This window comes from Vanellus vanellus (assembly GCF_965231255.1).
Source record: "Vanellus vanellus genome assembly, chromosome: 2".
Taxonomy (NCBI): Eukaryota; Metazoa; Chordata; class Aves; order Charadriiformes; family Charadriidae; genus Vanellus; species Vanellus vanellus.
In genome coordinates this window covers 1,398,690-1,418,147 of record NC_138906.1, presented here as the reverse complement: position 1 = coordinate 1,418,147, position 19,458 = coordinate 1,398,690, and the positions used below count along the sequence as shown (strand labels likewise).

The 19,458-nt window shown below is 62.8% G+C and overlaps 1 protein-coding gene across 1 annotated transcript; it reads left to right on the top strand.

Annotated features, from left to right (window-relative positions):
• The first annotated feature begins 1,384 nt into the window (after positions 1 to 1,384).
• On the top strand, positions 1,385 to 17,604 carry MYO1G (myosin IG). The gene is made up of 21 exons (XM_082478981.1): positions 1,385 to 1,791; positions 1,885 to 1,978; positions 3,878 to 4,043; positions 4,134 to 4,187; positions 6,126 to 6,221; positions 6,309 to 6,428; positions 8,307 to 8,513; positions 8,588 to 8,733; positions 10,102 to 10,216; positions 10,881 to 11,051; positions 11,123 to 11,193; positions 12,740 to 12,814; positions 12,915 to 13,047; positions 13,807 to 13,973; positions 14,043 to 14,250; positions 15,179 to 15,402; positions 16,047 to 16,191; positions 16,293 to 16,397; positions 16,484 to 16,597; positions 17,033 to 17,187; positions 17,267 to 17,604. Exons 1-21 carry the CDS (start codon positions 1,494 to 1,496, stop codon positions 17,421 to 17,423), a joined length of 3,021 nt encoding a protein of 1,006 aa, XP_082335107.1. The 5' UTR covers positions 1,385 to 1,493; the 3' UTR covers positions 17,424 to 17,604.
• Positions 17,605 to 19,458: the final 1,854 nt, after the last annotated feature.

Here is a 19,458-nt window from a genome sequence, read left to right as displayed (position 1 = left end):
TCCCGGTGGGTTTTTGGCACGTTGTGGTAACGGGGAAGGGGACGCACGGTGACGGGTTTTGGGGATGCAGTGATGCCCCCAGCGACCGTCACCCTGGCGTCTTCACCGGATGCTGCCAGGCACCAGAATGGCACCGGAGGGAAGTGACACCCCATAACCGCAACCGGGGAACGAGCGCGGTGGCTTGAGGTGATGCAGCCCCACGCCGTCTGCCCCACACATCCCTCGCCCGCCCTTCGCCGTGGGGCTGGGTGCCGGTGCGGTGACGGTCAACGTCAGCCCTGGGGGTGTGGAGCTAAGTCTTCCACCCCCCAGATTTGGCTGTCCCTAGCCCCACGGCTGCCCCAGTGCCACCCCACTGTCACCCATGGGTGATGGTGATGACACCGGGTCTTCCCCCGCGCCTGCGCGACAGCCTCGGCGGTCGTTGGCGGTGCAGGAAGCCGGTGAGGGGGGAAGTGGGTGCGCTGTGGGCGCGGCAGGCGCGGCATGGCGGAGCTGGAGGGTCCCGAATTCGGCAAAGCCGACTTTGTCCTGCTGGATGAGGTGACCATGGAGCAGTTCCTGGAGAACCTACGCCTGCGGTATGGGCCGGGGGGGGATGCCGGGGCCACCCCGGGGTTGAGGTGGGTGCCACCGGTTCCCGGTGCGGATGATGCACCGCGAGACCCCACGGCATCACCCACAGGGCAGCCGGGATGTGGGGCTTGGTGTCGTGGTGATGGGGGAACACCAGGGACCCCAAGTCCCAGAGGGGATGCGGAAGCGCCCGGTACCAAACCCCAGCTCCGCAGGAAGCATCCGGGCGGTGCCGTGCTGCCGGTGGGGGGAAAATGAGGCACGTTCCCGCCCACCCAGAGCGGGCTGGGGGGCTGGTGTCTGTCTGTGGGGAGAGGGATGCACCCCGCATGACCCACCCAGGGGTTCCCCACATTTCCTGCCTGCTCCCGCTGCCCCATGGCGCCAGCCAGCCCCACGGTGCCTGGCTCTGCCCCACAGCGTGGTTCTCGGGTGTGGCATCCAAGCCCCATGGAGTGGAGCTTTGCCCCATAGCGCTCGCAGCCATGCCCCACAGCATGGTGCCAGGCGTTGTGCCTGTGCCGTGGTCCTGCCCCATGGCACGGTGCTCTGCAGGGCATGCATCCTGCCCCACGGCACAGCACCCAACAGGATGCTGTCCCGCCCCATAGCTCAGCGCTCTGCAGGGCGTTGCCCTACCCCATATAACACAGCACTCCAGAGGGTGTGCATCCTGCCTCATAGCACAGCACCCCACAGAGAGCCGTCCCACCCCATGGCACAGCACCCCACAGGATGCCATCCCACCCCATAGCTCAGCGCCCTATAGAGTGTTACCCTACCCCACAGCACAGCACCCCACAAAGTGCCATCCCACCCCATGGCACAGCACCCCACAGGGTGTGCATCCTGCCCCATGGCACAGCACCCTGCAGGGTACCACCCTGCCCTACAGCACAGCACCATCCTGCCCCATGGCACAGGGTGCCACCCCACTGCACAGCACCCCACAGGTTGCCCCCCCAGGCCCCACAGCTCACCCCACGGCCGCCCCTCTGCGCAGGTTCTCGCAGGGCCGCATCTACACCTACATCGGGGAGGTGGTGGTGGCCGTGAACCCGTACCGGGCGCTGGCGCTGTACGGCCCGCCGGCAGTGGAGCGCTACCGCGGCCGCGAGCTCTACGAGCGCCCGCCCCACCTCTTCGCCCTGGCCGACGCTGCCTACAAGGCCATGAAGCGCCGCGCCAAGGACACCTGCATCGTCATCTCGGGTAGGGGCACGGTGGCAGTTGGGGGGCACGTGGGTGTGGGGCACCCTTTGGGGTGGGCACCCTCGCCCAGCTCCTGCCCTCCCTGCCACCCAGGCGAGAGCGGGGCGGGCAAGACGGAGGCCAGCAAGTACATCATGCAGTACATCGCCGCCATCACCAACCCCACCCAGCGCGCCGAGGTGGAGAGGTGGGTCCGGCCCCATGGCGCCGGTGGGAGTGTTGGGTGCTGAGGCACAGCCCCCATGGACCTGCCAGCCCTGGGTTGGGGGTGACCAGTGTTCTCCATGGGCCTGTGGGGTGGGGTGACTAGGGGTGTCCCATGCTCATAGGGAAGGTGTGGGGCAACCAGAGGTGTCCCATGCCTATGGAGTGGTCCTGGGGTGCCCTATGCCTGTGGGGTGGTCCTGGGAGGTCCTAGGGTGCCCCCTGTCTATGGGGATGGTCTGGGGCAACCAGGGGTGCCCCATGCCCGTGGGGTGGTCCTGGGGTGACCAGGGTGCTCCATGGGCCTGTGGGGTGGGGTGACCAGGGGTTTCCCAAGCCCATAGGGAAGGTGTGGGGCAACCAGGGGTCCCCCATGCCTGTGGGGTGGTCCTGGAGGGTCCTGGGGTGCCCCATGGCCAAAGAGATGATCTGGGGTCACCAGGGGCGCCCCATAGCCATGGAGGAGGTGTGGGACAACCAAGGGTGTCCCACGCCTGTGGGGTGGGGTGACCAGGGTGCCACATGGCGAGAGAGATGGTCTGGGGTAGCCACGGGTGTCCTATGCCAGTGGGGTGGTCCTGGAGTGCCCCATCCGTGCCAGTGGGGTGGTCCTGAGGGGTCCTGGGGTGCCCCATGATGAGAGAGATTGTCTGGGGCTGCCAGGGGTGCCCCATACCCATGGAGAAGATGTGGGGCACCTGGGATGCCTCCATGCCTGTGGGGTGGTCCTGGAGGGTCCTGGGTGCCCCATGCCTGTGGGGTGGTCCTGGGAGGCCTTAGGGTGCCCATGTCTATAGGGGTGGTCTGGGGCAACCAGGGGTGCCCCATGCCCATGGGGTGGTTCTGGAGGGTCCTGGGGTGCCCCATGCCCATAGGGTTGGTCTGGGGTGACCAGGGTGCTCCATGGGTCTGTGGGGTGACCAGGGGTGTTCCATGCCCGTAGGGAAAGTGTGGGGCAATCAGAGGTGCCTCATGCCCATGGGGTGGCCCTGGGGTGCTCCATACCTGTAGAGAAGGTGTGGGGCAACCAGGGGTGTCCCATGCCTGTGGGGTGGTTCTGGAGGGTCCTGGGGTGCCCCATGCCTATAGGGTTGATCTGGGGTGACCAATGTGCTCCGTGGTCCTGCGAGGTGTGGTGACCAGGAGTGTCCCATGCTCATAGGGAAGGTGTGGGGCAACCAGGGGTGCCCCATGCCTGTGGGGTGGTCCTGGGAGGCTTCAGGGTGCCCCCTGTCTAGGGATGGTCTGGGGCAATCAAGGGTGCCCCATGCCCCTGGGGTGGCCCTGGGGTGCTCCATGCCCATAGAGAAGGTGTGGGGCAACCAGGGGTTCCTCGTGCTCGTGGGGTAGTCCTGGAGGGTCCTGGGGTGCCCCATGGCCAAATTGATGATCTCGGGTCACCAGGGGTGCCCCATGCCCATGGGGTGGCCCCTGTGGTGCCCCATAGCCATGGAGGAGTTGTGGGGCAACCAGGGGTGCCCCATGCCAGTGGGGTGGTCCTGGAGGGTCCTCGGGTGCCCCATGGCGAGAGAGATGGTCTGGGGCAACCAGAGGTTCCCCATGCCTGTGGGGTGGTTCTGGATGGCCCTAGGGTGTCCCATGCTCATAGGGTTGGTCTGGGGTGACCAGGGGTGTCCCATGCCCATAGGGAATGTGTGGGGCAACCAGGGGTACCTCATGCCTGTGGGGTGGTCCTGGGGGGGCCCAGGGGTGCCCCATGCCCACAGGGGTGGTGTGAGGAGCTCGGGGGACCTCATGGCCATAAGGGGGGGGGGGGGTCCAAGGGTGCCCTGTCCCATGTCCATCTGTGAGGCTGCAGACTTGCGGTGCCGTGCCATGCCGTGCCGTGCCATGCCGTGCCGTGCCACACCATGCCACCCAGGGTGAAGAACGTGCTGCTCAAGTCCAACTGCGTCCTGGAGGCCTTCGGCAACGCCAAAACCAACCGTAACGACAACTCCAGCCGCTTCGGCAAGTACATGGACATCAACTTTGACTTCAAGGGTGACCCCACCGGCGGCCACATCCACAACTACCTCTTGGAGAAGGTGCGGGTGATGCCATGGTTGGGCACGGCCAGGCAGGTGCCAGTCCCACCTGGGCACCACCGGGCACCCACCTCCTGCTCCCTCTTTCAGTCCCGAATCCTCCAGCAGCAGCCGGGAGAGAGGAACTTCCACGCCTTCTACCAGGTGCACCAGGGGATGGGGTGGGGTGGGGTGGGATGGGATGGATGGGATCTATGGGATGAGATGGGGATGGGGTGAGAAGGTTGGGATGGGATGGATGGGATCTATGGGATGAGATGGGGATGGGGTGAGAAGGTTGGGATGGGATGGATGGGATCTGTGGGATGGGATCTGTGGGATGGGGTGGGGATGGGATGGGATCTGTGGGATAGGGTGGGGATGGGATGGATGTGATCTATGGGGTGGGGTGGGATGGGATGGGTGGGTTTGATGGGATGGGGGCAGGATGGGATGAGGATGGTTGGGATGGGATGGGATGGGATGAGATGGGGATGGTATGGAGTGGATGGGATGAATGGGATCTATGAGATGAGATGGGGACAGGATAGATGGAATGAGAAGATTGGAATGGGATAGATAAGATGGATAGGATCTACAGGACGGGGTGGGGTGGGATGGGTGGGTTTGATGGGATGGGGACAGGATGGATGGGATGAGAAGGTTGGGATGGAATAGATGAGATGGGATGGATGGGATCTACAGGATGGGGTAGGATGGATGGGTTTGATGGGATGGGATGGGGACAGGATGGGATGAGAAGGTTGGGATGGATGGGATGGGACAGATCTCATCTATAGGATGAGACAGGGATGGGGACAATGAATGGGATGAGAAAGTTGGGATGGGATGAATGGGATCTATGGGATGAGACGGGGATGAGATGGATGGGAGGAGAAGGTTGGTATGGGATGGATGGGAGCTATGGGATGGGTGGGTTTGATGGGATATGGGCAGAATGGGATGGGGGCAGGATAGGATGAAAAATTTGGGATGGATGCGATGGGGTGGATGGGATCTGTGGGATGGGGTGGGGACGGGATGGATGGGATGGGATGTTTGGGATGGATGGGGTGGGGATGGGATGGATGGGGTGGGGATGGGATGGATGGGATGGGATGTTTGGGATGGATGGGGTGGGGATGGGATGGATGGGATGGGATGTTTGGGATGGATGGGGTGGGGATGGGATGGATGGGGTGGGATGTTTGGGATGGATGGGGTGGGGATGGGATGGATGTGATCTGTGGAATGGGGTGGGGATGGGATGGGATGGATGGGGTGGGGATGGGATGGGATGTTTGGGATGGATGGGGTGGGGATGGGATGGGATGTTTGGGATGGATGGGGTGAGGATGGGATGGATGTGATCTGTGGAATGGGGTGGGGACGGGATGGATGGGATTGGATGGGATGGGATGTTTGGGATGGATGGGGTGGGGATGGGATGGATGGGATGTTTGGGATGGATGGGATGGGATGTTTGGGATGGATGGGGTGGGGATGGGATGGATGTGATCTGTGGAATGGGGTGGGGACGGTATGGATGGGATGGGATGGATGGGATGTTTGGGATGGATGGGATGGATGGGATGGGATCTGTGGGATGGGATGGGTATGGGATGGTTGGGATGGATGGGGTGGGGATGGGATGGATGTGATCTGTGGAATGGGGTGGGGATGGGATGGTTGGGATTGGATGGGATGTTTGGGATGGATGGGGTGGGGATGGGATGGATGTGATCTGTGGAATGGGGTGGGGACGGTATGGATGGGATAGGATGGGATGGATGGGATGTTTGGGATGGATGGGATGGGATCTGTGGGATGGGATGGGTATGGGATGGTTGGGATGGATGGGGTGGGGATGGGATCTGTGGGATGGGATGGGTATGGGATGGTTGGGATGGATGGGGTGGGGATGGGATCTGTGGGATGGAATCTATGGGATGGATGAGATAGGATAAATGGGATGGCGATGGATGGGACCCGCTGAGACAGGCCAGGTGGGGATGGGATGGGAAGGAACAGGACAGGGGGACACGGGGGGGGGGGTGTGACACAACGGTGGCACTGGCTGACGCCCCCCCCCGTACCCCACAGCTGCTGCTGGGAGCCCCGGCGGCGCTGCTGACCTCACTGCACCTCTGCCGGGACGCCGGCGCCTACCGCTACACCCAGGAGGGCGCCGGGGGCGGCGTGAGTGGGGCGGGGGGCGGTTGGGGGGTGCCGGGGGCGGTTAGGGGGGTCCCGGCCCCTCACATCCCCCCCCAACCCCATTCCCAGTCCCAGGTCTGCGGGGACGCCGCCGGCTACCGGGCGGTGGAGGAGGCGATGACCGTCATCGGCTTCTCCCCGGAGGAGATGGGCTCCGTGCGCCGCATCCTGGCCGCCATCCTGCACCTGGTGAGACCCCCACCAGTATGGACCCCCCTACGCACCAGTACAGCCCCCGTGCGCCAGTACAGCCTGCTCCACACCAGTACAGCCTCTGTACACCAGTACAGCCTGCTCCGCACCAGTACAGCTCCCACGCACCAGTATGCCCCCAGGCAGAGCAGTATGGATCCCAGACACACACCAGTACAGTTCTGGGCAAACCAGTACGGCCTCTCTGCCAGTACACTTACCCTCACACCAGTACGCTCACCCCTTCTCCAGTGTAGCTCCCTCCCCGCCAGTGCAGCCCCCACACACCAGTATGATGTCCCCAGCCAGACCTGTATGCCCCCCCCCCACACACCAGTATGGTTCTGGGCAAACCAGTACAACCCCTTATACCAGTACGCTTACCCCCGCACCATTACACTCACCCCCCCTCCAGTGTAGCCCCCTCCCCACCAATACAGCCACCCACCACCAGTATGGCCCCAGGCAGACCAATATAACCCCACACACACCAGTATGGTTCTGGGCAAACCAGTACGGCAGCAAACCAGTACAGCCCGCTCACACCCGCACTGGTACACCCAGTCCCCTTCACACCAGTACAGCCCACTCCACACCAGTACAGCTCCCACGCACCAATCTGGGCCCCTGTGCACCAGTACGCCCACACACACACCAGTATGGCCCCAGGCAGACCAGTATGGCCCCCCCACACACACCAGTATGGTTCTGGGCAAACTAGTATGGCCCCCCACCAGTATAGCCCCCTCACACCAGTATGGTCCTGGGCAGACCAGTATGGGCACCCCCCATCAGTATGGCCCCACCCCACCAGTACGATGCCCTGCACACCAGTATGGTCGCAGGCACGCCAGTATGGTCCTGGGAAAACCAGTGTGCCCCCACACACCAGTATGGCCTCTGTACACCAGTACAGCCCCAGGCAGACCAGTATGACCCCACCACATACCAGTATGCCCACCCCAGCACCATTACAGCCACTGTGCACCAGTACAGCCCCAAGCAGACCAGTATGGCTCTGGGCAAACCAGTGCAGCCCAATGCAAACCAATATTGCCCAATGCAAACCAGTACAGCCCAATACAAGCCAGTACAACCCAGTACAGCCCAATACAAGCCAGTACAACCCAATTCACACCCAATACTATAGCCCAGTGCAAACCAGTGTGGTTCAGCGCAGCCCAGTGCAAACCAGCATAGCCCAGCTCAGCCCAATACAAACCAGTAGAACCCCTGTAGGGCCCAGCTTAGCCCAGTGCAAACCATTATAGCCCAATGCAAAGCAGCATAGCCCAGCGCAGCCCGATGCAAACCAGTATGGCCCAGCAAAGCCCAGCTCAGCCCAGTGCAAACAAGCACAGCTCAGTACAAATCAGTATGGCCCAGCAAACCCCAGTACAAACCAGTATAGCCCAATGCAAAGCAACATGGTCCTGCACAGCACAGCACAGCCTAATGCAAACCAGTATGGCCTGGCACAGCCCAATGCAAACCAGTACAGCCAGGCACAGCCCAGTGCAAACCAGTAGGGCCTGGCACAGCCCAATAGAAACCGGCACAGCCCAATACAAACCAGTACAGCCCAACGCAGCCCAATGCAAACTAGTATGGCCTGGCGCGGCCCAATACAAACCAGTACAGCCCCAGCACAGCCCAATACAAACCAGTACAGCCCAACACAGCCCAATGCAAACTAGTATTGCCCAGCACAGCCCAATGCAAACCAGCACAGCCCAACACAAACCAGTACAGTGACGTATGGCCCAGCCTGGGGTGCGTGAGGGATCGGTGCCAGGACACCCCACCCCCTTCCAGGGGTTCCCGGGTGTGTCCCCCCCCCCCTCACCCGGCAATGTGGCGTGGTGGTCACCCCAGGGCAACGTCACGTTCACGGCTGAGGGCGAGACAGCGACGGTGGAGGACGCGGCGCAGCTCTCAGCGCTGGCCGAGCTGACGGCCACGGCACCCGACAGCCTGCGCCGGACGCTCCTGACCCGCACCGTGGCGGCCGGCGGTGGGGAGCTGATCGAGAAGGGTCACAGCCCCAAGGAGGCCGCCTACGCCCGGGACGCCTGTGCCAAGGTAGGGAGGTGACACGGGGTGATGGGTTCCCTCCACCCAGCACCCTTGGGTGCCCACCACCCCGGTGTCCCCAGGCCATCTATGAGCGGCTCTTCTGCTGGATCGTGGGGCGCATCAACGCCAGCATCGCCACCCGCGGCTACGACGCCCGCCTGCACGGCAAGAGCACCGTCATCGGCGTCCTCGACATCTATGGCTTTGAGATCTTCGACACCAACAGGTGACTTGGCCTGGGGGGGGGGAGGGGGAGGGGGAGGAGGGAGGACATGCAGAGGGGACACACAGAGGGGTCCAACAGGACCTGGGAGGCATACGGCAGAGGGATTGGGTATGGGAAGGATGTATTGAAGGGACAGGGGGACACCTGGGAGGGACACCTGGAAGGGACAGGGGTTGGGGGGGTGCATGGAGGGAACGAGGGCCCAGGAGGGACACATGGAGGTAAGAGGACCCAGGAGGGACACACGGGGAGATGGGGCCCAGGAGGGACACATGGAGGTGAGAGGACCCAGTAGGGACACACGGGGAGATGGGACCCAGGAGGGACACATGGAGGGGTCAGGGCTTGAGAAGGATGCATGGAGGTAACAGGACCCAGGAGGGACACATAGAAGGAGGAGGGTGCCCAAGGTACACACAGATGGGACAGGACCTGGGAGGGACACAAGAAGGCCACAGGACCCAGGAGGGACATGTGGAGGTGACAGGACCTGGGAGGAATACAGGGAGGAGATAGGGTTTGGGAAGGACACATGGAGGGGTTGAGGCTTATGAGGGACATACAGCAGGGGGAGGATGCCCAAGGGACACAGGGAGGGGACAGGACATGGGAGGGACACAGGGAGGGGGTGGGACCCAGGAGGGGACCCATGGAGGGGACAGGGCTTGGGAGAGACCCATGGAGGGCACAGGACCCCAGAGGGACACATGGAGGGCACAGGACTTGGGAGGGACACATAGCAGGGGAGGATGCCCAAGGGACGTGTAGAGGGGACAAGACCTAGGGGGGACACATGAAGAGAATGGGACCCAGCAGCGATAGGACCATGGAGGTGGCAGGACCAGGAGGGAGACATGGAGGGGTTGGGGTTTGTGAGGGACACATAGCAGGAGGACGATGCTCAAGGGACACATGGAGGGGACAAGGCTTGAGAGGGACACATGGAGACAATGGGACTCAGGAGGCACATAGAGGGATGAGACCACAAGGGACACATGGAAGGACCCACAGAGGGGACAGGATCCATGAGGGACACATGGAGGGGATGAGACGGGGGAGAGACAGGACCATGAGGAACACGTGGAGGGGATGGGACCCAGGAGGGACATATGGAGGGGTTGGGGCTTGTGAGGGACACACAGCAGGGGAGGATGCCCAAGGAAAATGTGGAGGCGACAGGACATGGAAGGAGCGTGTGAAGATGATGGGACCCAGGAGGGACAGGACCACAAGGGACCTATGGAGGGACAGGAGCAGGAGGTCCCCAGCAGGGCTATGTGTCTCGGGGGGCCCTGTGGCAGGGCAGGGCGCGCAGGGGACGTGGCGTGGGGCTGGGTGGCAGTGGCTGACCTGACCCCCTGCCCGCAGTTTCGAGCAGTTCTGCATCAACTACTGCAATGAGAAGCTGCAGCAGCTCTTCATCGAGTTGATCCTGCGGCAAGAGCAGGCTGAGTACCAGCGGGAGGGCATCACCTGGCAGACCGTAAGGGCCATGGGGACGTGGGGGACATGGAGGGGGACATGGGGGGTATCACCTGGCAGAGCACTGGGGGACATGGTGATAAGGGGGGAACACAGTAGGGGCATGGGGGCATCACCTGGCAGAGCATAAGGGGCATGGGGACATGGGGGGGACATGGGGGGCATTGCCTGGCGGAGTGTGAGGGGATGGGTGGGACAGGGGAGACATGAGGGGACATGGGTGTCGTGGGGGACACATGGGGAGAACATGGGGGACATCATTTGGCAGAGCATGAGGGGCTCTGGGGGGATATGATGGGGTATGAGGGCATCTTCTTTTCTGGTAGAGCTTGGGGGGACAGTGGGACAGGGGAACATGGAGGGGACATGGTGGACATCACCTGACAGAGCTTGGGGGACAGGAGGACATGGGGGACATCACCTGGCAGAGCACAGGGGGCTTAGGGGGGACAAGGAGAGGACGTGGGGGCATCACCTGGCAAAGGGTGAGCGTCCTAGAAAGGGAAATGGGGGGACATCACCTGGCAGAGCATGGTGGGGACACAGGGAACATGGTGGGGACATGGATGCCATCACCTGGCATGCCCCGATTTAGGGTGCATGGGGGCAAATCGGGGTGCGTGGGGAGGGCGATTCGGAGCGCCCACCCTTCCACCCCCCCCCAGATCGAGTACTTCAGCAACGAGCCCATCGTGGAGCTGGTGGAGCAGCCGCACCGCGGCATCCTGGCGCTGCTGGACGAGGCCTGCCTGGCCGCAGGGACTGTCACAGATGCCCTCTTCCTCACCTCCATGGACGCCCGACTTGGCCGCCACCCCCATTACACCAGCCGCAAGGTGCTTCTGAGGAGGTCTGGGGGGAGCAGGGATGTCCGTAGGTGGTGGTCTGACACCCTCCTTCTCCCCAGCTCTGCCCCACAGACAAGACCATGGAGTTTGACCGGGACTTCCGCATCAAGCACTACGCTGGAGATGTCACGTGAGACGGGCACTGGGGGGATGGGGACGGGGACTGGGGGGCATGGTGGGCTATGGGTGTCATCAGGTGGCCATGGGGCTGTGGGGCACCATGGAGGACTTTGGGAGAGCATGGGGGCCATGGGGCGCCACTTGAGACCATGGGGCTATAGGGCTTTTGGGGTTCTATGGTTGACCATGGGGCCTTGGAGATCCATAGGGGACCATGTGGGAGCATGGAAGGGGGTCTTGAGGGACTATGGGAGGTGGTTTGGGGTCATGAGGGACCATCAGGCTGTGGGGATCGTGGGAAACCATGGGGGGTCAATTGGGGTCATGGGAGCGTGGGTGGCCATCAGCAACTATGAACATCCATGAATGGCCATGGGGTTGCAGTGGGGCCAGAGGAGAGCTGTGGAGGGCCATGAGGGACCTTGGGAGGGCATGGGGAACCATGGGGGGCCACTTGGGACCATGGGGCTCTTAGGGGTCTAGGGTTGACCTTGGGGCCTTGGACAACCATAGGGGACCACGTGGGAGAATGGAGGGGGGTCTTGAGGGGCTATGGGAGGTGGTTTGGGGTCATGGGGGACCATCAGGCTGTGGGGATCATGGGGAACTGTGGGGGACTGGTGGGGGGTCAGTTGGGGCCATATGAGCGTGAGTGGCAACTATGGACATCATTAGTGGCTATGGAGTCATGTGGGGCCGTGGGGGACCATGTGTGGCCTTGGGGCCATGTGGGACACTGTGAGGGCATGGAGAGACTATGGGGGGCCACTTGAGACCATGGTGCTATAGGGCTCTTAAGGGTTTATGGTAGACTGTGGGGCCTTGGAGAACTGTGGGAGGCCATGTGGTAACATGGGGGAAGCATGGGACTGTGGGGGTTCTTGAGGAACTGTGGGAGGTGGTTTGGGGTCATTGGGGACCATCGAGCTGTGGGGATTGTGAGGACCATGGAGGACTGGGAGGGAGTTCTGTTGGGGCCATTGGTATGTGGGTGGGCATTCAGGACTATGGACATCATGGGTGGCCATGGAGTCACAGGAGGGCCATGGAGAACCATGAGGGACCATGGTGGGCCTTGGGGCTGTGAGGGACTTTGGGAGGGTGTGGAGGACTGTGGGGGGCCACTTGGGACCATGGACGGCCATGGGACCTTAGGGGCCCTTTGGGGGACTATGTGTGGCCTTGATTGACCATGAGGCTTTGAGGATCCATGGGAAATTGCGCGGAGCCATTTAGGACCGTGGGAGGCCTTTTGGGGGACCATTGGGGTCCCTGGGGTCTGGCAGGTCCCCAGAGGCCACCTGCAGCAGGACAGGCTGTGTAGCCTGGGGACAGTGGGGACAGGGGTGGGGGGACTCTCTGTCCATAAGCACTGAACCCCACAGTCCCCTGGCCTCCATGGGTGCCCCAAAGGACACCCCTAAGGCCACGTGTCACCTCTGCATGGAGCTGGGTGCCCCTGTCCCACCACGCCTGGGTCCCTCAAGGTGCAGCTCCCATGCCAACACCCCAGGGTGGCTGGAGGAGCCCCCCAACATGGTGTCCCCCTCCCTCAGGTACTCGGTGGAGGGTTTCCTGGACAAGAACAAGGACACACTCTTCCAGGACTTCAAACGACTCCTCTACAACAGGTTGGGGACACACGGGATACAGCTGGGGGGCTGGTGGCACAGCTGTGGGGCAGGAGCGGGGTGACCGGTGCTGCCAGCCCCACACCAACACCATCCTCAGCGCAGACCCCGTGCTGCGTGCCATGTGGCCCGACGGCGAGCAGAGCATCACTGAGGTCACCAAGCGCCCGCTGACCACCGGTACGCTCTTCAAGAACTCCATCGTGGCCCTGGTGGAGAATCTCGCCTCTAAGGTAGGGGACCAGGGACAGTCGGGCATGTCCCTGTGCCAGCCTGGCATGTCCCTACACCAACTTGACATGTCCCCATGCCAGTTGTGCATGTCCCCAACCCATCTTGGTATGTCCCCACGGCAGCTGGTCATGGCCTCAGGCCACATGGTCATGCTCCTGAGCCAGACAGGTATGTCCCCAAGCCAGCCAAGCCCGTCTCCGAGCCAGCAGGGCATGTCCCTGTGCCAACCTGGCATGTCCCCAAGTGAGCCAAGATGTCCCTGTGCCAGCCTGGCATGTCCCCAGCCAACTAAGATGTCCCTGAGCCAGCCTGGCATGTCCCTGCACTAGCCTGACATGTCCCTGCGCCAGCTGAGCACGTCCCCAACCCATCTTGGTATGTCCCCATGGTGGCTGGGCATGGCCTCAAGCCACATGGTCATGCTCCTGAGCCAGACGGGCATGTCCCCAAACCAGCCAAGATGTCCTTGTGCCAGCCAGGTGTGTCCCCATGCCAGCCAGGTGTGTCCCCAAGCCAGCCTGGCATGTCTCCAGCCAGCCAAGGTGCCTTTGAGCCAGCCTTGCATGTCCCCAAGCCAGCCTGGCATGTCCCAGTGCTAGCCAAGCATGTCCCCAGCCACTGCACCCTCCTGTCCCCATGCCACCCATTCCCAGTGCAATCCCACCCTGCACGCCCGGAGCGCCCCAGCCCAGGACACCCATGGGCACAGTGCCACTCGCAGGTGCCACCGCGGTGCCATCCCCTCCGTATCCCCGCAGGAGCCCTACTACGTGCGCTGCATCAAACCCAACGACCAGAAGTCACCGACGCTCTTCGACGAGGAGCGCTGCCGCCACCAGGTCTCCTACCTGGGGCTGCTGGAGAACGTCCGGGTGCGCCGTGCCGGCTTCGCCTACCGCCAGCCCTACCACCGCTTCCTCCTGAGGTACGGCCCGCGCTCTCCCCGGGGACCCCCGGTATCCCCCGCACCCCCTCACCCCGCTCTGCCCCCCAGGTACAAGATGACCTGCGAGTACACCTGGCCCAACCACCTGATGGCCAGCGACCGGGAGGCCACGCAAGCCCTCCTGGAGCAGCATGGCTTCCAGGACGACGTGGCTTACGGCCACACCAAGGTCTTCATCCGCACGCCCCGCACCCTCTTCTGCCTCGAGCAGGAGCGGGCGCAGCTCATCCCCATCATCGTTCTGCTGCTGCAGAAGGTGGGCGCGCGCCACACGAGCTGGCTCGGTCTCAGCTCCGCCAGGGTGACACGGGGTTGGGGGGACATCCAAGTGCCCGGGGGGCGCTGGAGGGGTAACAGCAGCACTGGCAGGGCGAGCGGGCGGCCAGGACTCTGCCCGCACGGGGAGATGCTGGCGCTGGTGGGCTCGGAGAGGTTGTTGGGCTGCTCTGGGCACAGCGTGGGGCAGCGTGTGGGGCACAGGATGGGGCATGGGATGGTGCAGAGCATGGGCGTGGTGTGGGCGAAGCGTTGTGGGGCACAGGACATGGCACGGGGTGTGACATAGGACACAGGGGCATGGCATGGGGTCTGACATGGGACACGGGGGCATGGCATGGGGTGTGACATGGGGTGTGACATGGGGCACAGTGCATGGCATGGGGTGTGACATAGGACATGGGGGCATGGCACGGGGTGTGACATGGCACCTGGCATGGGGCGTGACATGGAACATGGGGCATGGCATGGGGTGTGATGTGGGGCAGACCATAGGGCACGCTGTGGGGCATGACATGGGGTGTGATGTGGGACGGGGCATAGGGCATGCTGTGGGGCATGGCATGGGGTGGGACAGGAGGCAGGGAGTGGGGGATGGTACGGAGCATGGCACGGGACAGAGAACGGGGCCACTGCACGGGGCTCGGCGTGGCACAGGACCCCATGTGGGGCGGGCTGTGGGGCAGGCTGTGGGGTGGGATGCAGGGCTGGCACAGTGCACAACACGGGGCATTTCTTCGGAGCAGAACACAGGCTACAACAGGGAGTTTTGGGGGTGGGGAGGCACATTTGGGGGGTCTTCCGGAGCTGCGGTGCGGTACCAGGCGCCCACCCTGGTGCCACGGCCGCGCTCCCAGGGAGGGGAGATCCACGGGTCAGCGCCCACCCTGACCATCGGCGTTCGGCAGGCCTGGCGCGGTGCTCTGGCACGCCGGCGCTGCCGTTACCTGCGCGCCGCCTACACCATCATGGCTTACTACAAACGGCACAAGGTGAAGGCGTACCTGCGGGAGCTGCTGCGCCGCTTCCAGGCCGTCCGCACCCTCCCCGATTTCGGCAAAAGCGTGGTTTGGCCAGAGCCGCCGGCGGTGCTGGCGCGCTTCCAGGATGCCAGCCAGCGCCTCTTCCGCAGGTACCATCCTGAATCCCGCTCCACTCCCGGGTTGGGATGGGGACGTGGTACAGGGACGTGGGATGCGGATATGGGATGGGGATGTGGTTTGGGAGTGTGCGATGGGGACACGGGACAGGGATGGGGACGTGGGACAAGGACGTGGATGGGGATGTGGAATGGGGATGTGGAATGGGAACATCAGACATGGATGTGGGTTGGGAATATGGGACAGGGATTTGGGATGGGGATGTGGGACGGGGACGTGGGATGGGGATGTGGAATGGGAACACTGGACGGGGAGGTGGGTGCAGGATCTGGACATGAGATGGGGACATGGGACTGGAATGTGGGATGGAGATGTGGGACGTGGGATGGGGATGTGGGATGAGAATATAGGATGGAGGTGGGGACATGAAATGGGAATGTGGGACAGGGATGTGGGGATGTGGGATGGGGACAGGGATGTGGACATGGTACAGGGATGCAGGATGGGAATGTGGGATGGGTACACAGAATGGCGATGTGGGACTGGAATGTGGGATGACGATGCGGGATGGGGATATGGAATAAGAATGCGGGGCTGAAATGTGGGATGGGGATGTGGGACAGAGATGTGGACATGGGATGGTGACGTGATGGTGCTGTTTCCCCCCCTGCCACAGGTGGCGAGCGCGGCAGATCGTCAAGAACATCCCTCCCTCGGAGATGGGGCAGATCCGGGCCAAGGTGGCCGCCATGGAGGCGCTGGAGGGGCTGCGGAAGGACTGGGGCTGCCAGCGCAGCTGGGCACGGGATTACCTCTCCTCGGTAAGGGCTGGCGGCGGGTTTGGGGGTGTCCCATGGTGCACCCCAGGGTGTCACCTGCACCCCGAGGTGCCACCCCCACCCCACGCCGTGGCTCCCCACAGCCCACCGAGAACCCAGGGCTGGCACTGCCCTTCGCCCGCCGCCTCCAGACCCTCAAGGACAAGGTGCATTTTGGCTCCGTCCTCTTCTCCTGTCATGTGCGCAAGGTGAGGGGGGAGGTCCTGCCTGGCCACCGCATCTGTGTCACTCCCCCGGTGTGTCCCCTCACCTGTCCCTGTCCCTGTCCCTGCAGATCAACCGCTTTGGTAAGAGCCGGGACCGGGCCATCCTCGTGACGGACCAGCACGTCTACAAGCTGGACCCTCGGCAGCAGTACCGGGTGATGCGGGCGCTGCCCCTCAGCACTGTGAGTGTCCCCAGCCCCACCGGTGTCCCCAGGGTATGGGATGGTCAAGGGGACCCAGGTGTCCTCGCTGCCCCACTCCCACCCAGAAGTTGGAGACCCCTCTGTGGTCCCCATGGCCACGCACCGGGGCCATCCCTGTTGGCACGGTAAAGTCCCCTGGAACAGAGGTGTGATGCTGTCCCCAACCACGTTGTCCCCAGCCACACTGGCCATGCCAAGCTGTCCCCACTGTGCTGTCCCCACCATGCTAGCCCCACTTCCATGCTGTGCTGTCCTCATCATGCTGTCCCCACCGTGCTATCCCCACCACGCCAGCCATGCCATGTTGTCCCCACCATGTTGACCATTGTGTGTTGGCCATGCCACGCTGGCCATGCTGTGGCCCCAAGCCCCACAGTGCAGCCATGGCCGCAGCGGTGACAGACGTCCCCACAGGTGACAGGGCTAAGCGTGACAAGCTGCCAGGCGCAGCTGGTGGTCTTCCACACCCAGAGCCAGGAGGACCTGGCTGTGTGCCTGCACAAGACGCAGCCGGCGGGGGACAACCGGGTGGGCGAGCTGGTGGGCGTCCTCCTGGAGCACTGCCGAGCGTGAGTTGAGGGGGGGACTGAGGGTTGGGGGGAGGTCCCAGCACACCACGAACCCCCCGTTGACAGCGGGATGTTGTAGGACCAAGCGGGACCTGCAGGTCCGCGTCTCCGACTGCATCCAGTTGAGCCTACGCGGACGCCGGCGGCTGCTGACGGTGGAGACGCGGTCGGACGCGACCACCCCGGATTTCGGCAAGAGCCGCGACGGCTTCGTGCTTTACTGGCCCAGGAGATGAGGAGTTGGTGGGGTGGGGCACTGTTCCACCACCCCCCTGGCCACATCCTGCCTGCCCCGCTGGCCTCTGCTCAGGACCCCATGCCCCACTGTGGCCCTGTGACCCCCAGCCACATGTTCCCCCGCCCCGTGTCCCCTCCCTGGGACGATGCCAAAGCCTGTTTGCACCAGGAATAAAGAGATGGATGGGACCCCTACAGCCCCCCTCCAAGCATGGACGGGACCCTCAGGTCCCCCAGCAGTCCCTGCACGTGGGTCTGGGGTCCCCCCAAAAATGGCCCCGCAGCTTAGGCTTAGGTCCCTGTTAGTCCAGGGCAGGGAGTGGAGCCCAGATCAGATGCAGTGGGGCTGGGATGGGATGGGGGCATGGATGGAGGTGGAGTGGGAACAGGGTGGTGGAGGTGGGATGGATGGATGGATGTGGGATGGGATCTGTGGGATGGGATGGGGTGAGCTGGATGGGATGGGTTGGGATCTATTGGATGGGGAGATGGGTGGGATGGGACCTGTGGGATGGGATCTGTGGGATGGGGTGAGATGAACAGATAGGGTGGGATGGAATGAATGGATGGGATGGGATCAGATAGGATGGGATGAATGGATGGGGTGGGATCTCTGGGATGGTGTAGGCTGGGTTGAGGTGGTTGAATCGGATGGGATCTATGGGCTGGGCTGGGATGTATGGGATGGGGTGAGATGGACGCAAGGGGTAGGACAGGATCAGTTGGGATGCGATGAACGGATAGGATGAAATCTCTGGAATGGGATAGGCTGGGATCTGTGAGATGGGATGGGATCTATGGGATGGGGTGGGACAGGGTGAGATGGATGGGATGGGATGGACAGATGGGGTGGGATAGTATTGATGACATGGAATGGAATCAGTTGGGATGGCGTGTATGGATAGGATGGAACCTTGGATGGGGTGGGCTGGGATCTGTGGGATAGGGTGGGATGTGGCGAGATGGATGGATGGGATGGGATTGAGGGGATAGGACCAGTTGGGATGGTATGAATGGATGGGATGGCATCTATGGGATGGGGTGGGATGTGGTGAGATGGATAGATGGGATGGGGTACGATGGGATCGGGCAGGAAAAGCACAGGGTGGGGTGGGGTGGGATAGGCAGGGCAAGACCAGCCATCCCCCACCATGCTGGGGGGAAGCTGGGACCCCCTGCCCACATCGTCCCCACGGTGCCACCCCACAGCCAGGGACCTGGGGCCCTTGGGACCCATGTGCTTGGACCGTGACTCTCAGGATCCCCTTATCCCAATGTCCCTGACACCCAGTGTTCCTGTGCCCTAGTGTCACTTTGTCCCAGATCCAAATGTCCCTGTGTCCCCGGTCCCTGTATCCCTTTGTCTCCAGGTCCCAATGTCTGTCTCCTGCTGTCCCAACGTCCCTGTGTCCTGGGTCTCCATGTCCCCTGTCACCAGGTATCCTGATGCCCCCGGCTGCTCCTGGGGTCCCTGTAACCCAGGTCTCGATGTCCCCTGACACAGGTGTCCCTATGTCCCTGTGTCCTGATGTCCCTGTGCTCCAGGCCTCGATGTCCCCAACACCTGGTGTTCTGACATCCCTGTGTCCTTGACATCAGGTGTCCCCATGTCCCTTGGTCCCCGGGTCCCCATGTTCCTGACACCCAGTGTCCTGACGTCCCAGTGTCTTGGGTCCTGACATCCCTGACACACTGTGTCCTGATGTTCCCAGTACCTGGTGTCTCACTCTCCCCATGCCCCATCTCCCGATGTCCCTGACACCCAGTGTTCCTGTGTCCTGGTGTCATTTCATCCTGGGTCCCAATGTCCCCATGTCCTGGGTCCCAGTGTCAAAGTCCCAGTGTCCCTGTATCCTTATGTCCCCAGGTCCCAATGTCTCCATGTCCTGGGGTCCCTGTGTCCCAGGTTTTGATGTCCCCTGACACTAGGTGTCCCTATATCCCTGTGTCCTGGGTCCTGATGTCCCTGTCACCCAGTGTCCCAAGGTCCCCATGCTCTGGGTCTCAGTGTCCCCAATAGCTGGTGGCCCACAG

Coding starts and splice junctions, on each gene's coding strand:
- MYO1G (XM_082478981.1), top strand. CDS start 1,494: ATGGCACAGGGTGCCACCCCACTGCACAGCACCCCACAGGTTGCCCCC. Junction 1,792..1,884: donor CACCTGCATCGTCATCTCGG/GTAGGGGCACGG, acceptor CCTGCCACCCAG/GCGAGAGCGGGGCGGGCAAG. Junction 16,192..16,292: donor CACGGGATTACCTCTCCTCG/GTAAGGGCTGGC, acceptor GGCTCCCCACAG/CCCACCGAGAACCCAGGGCT.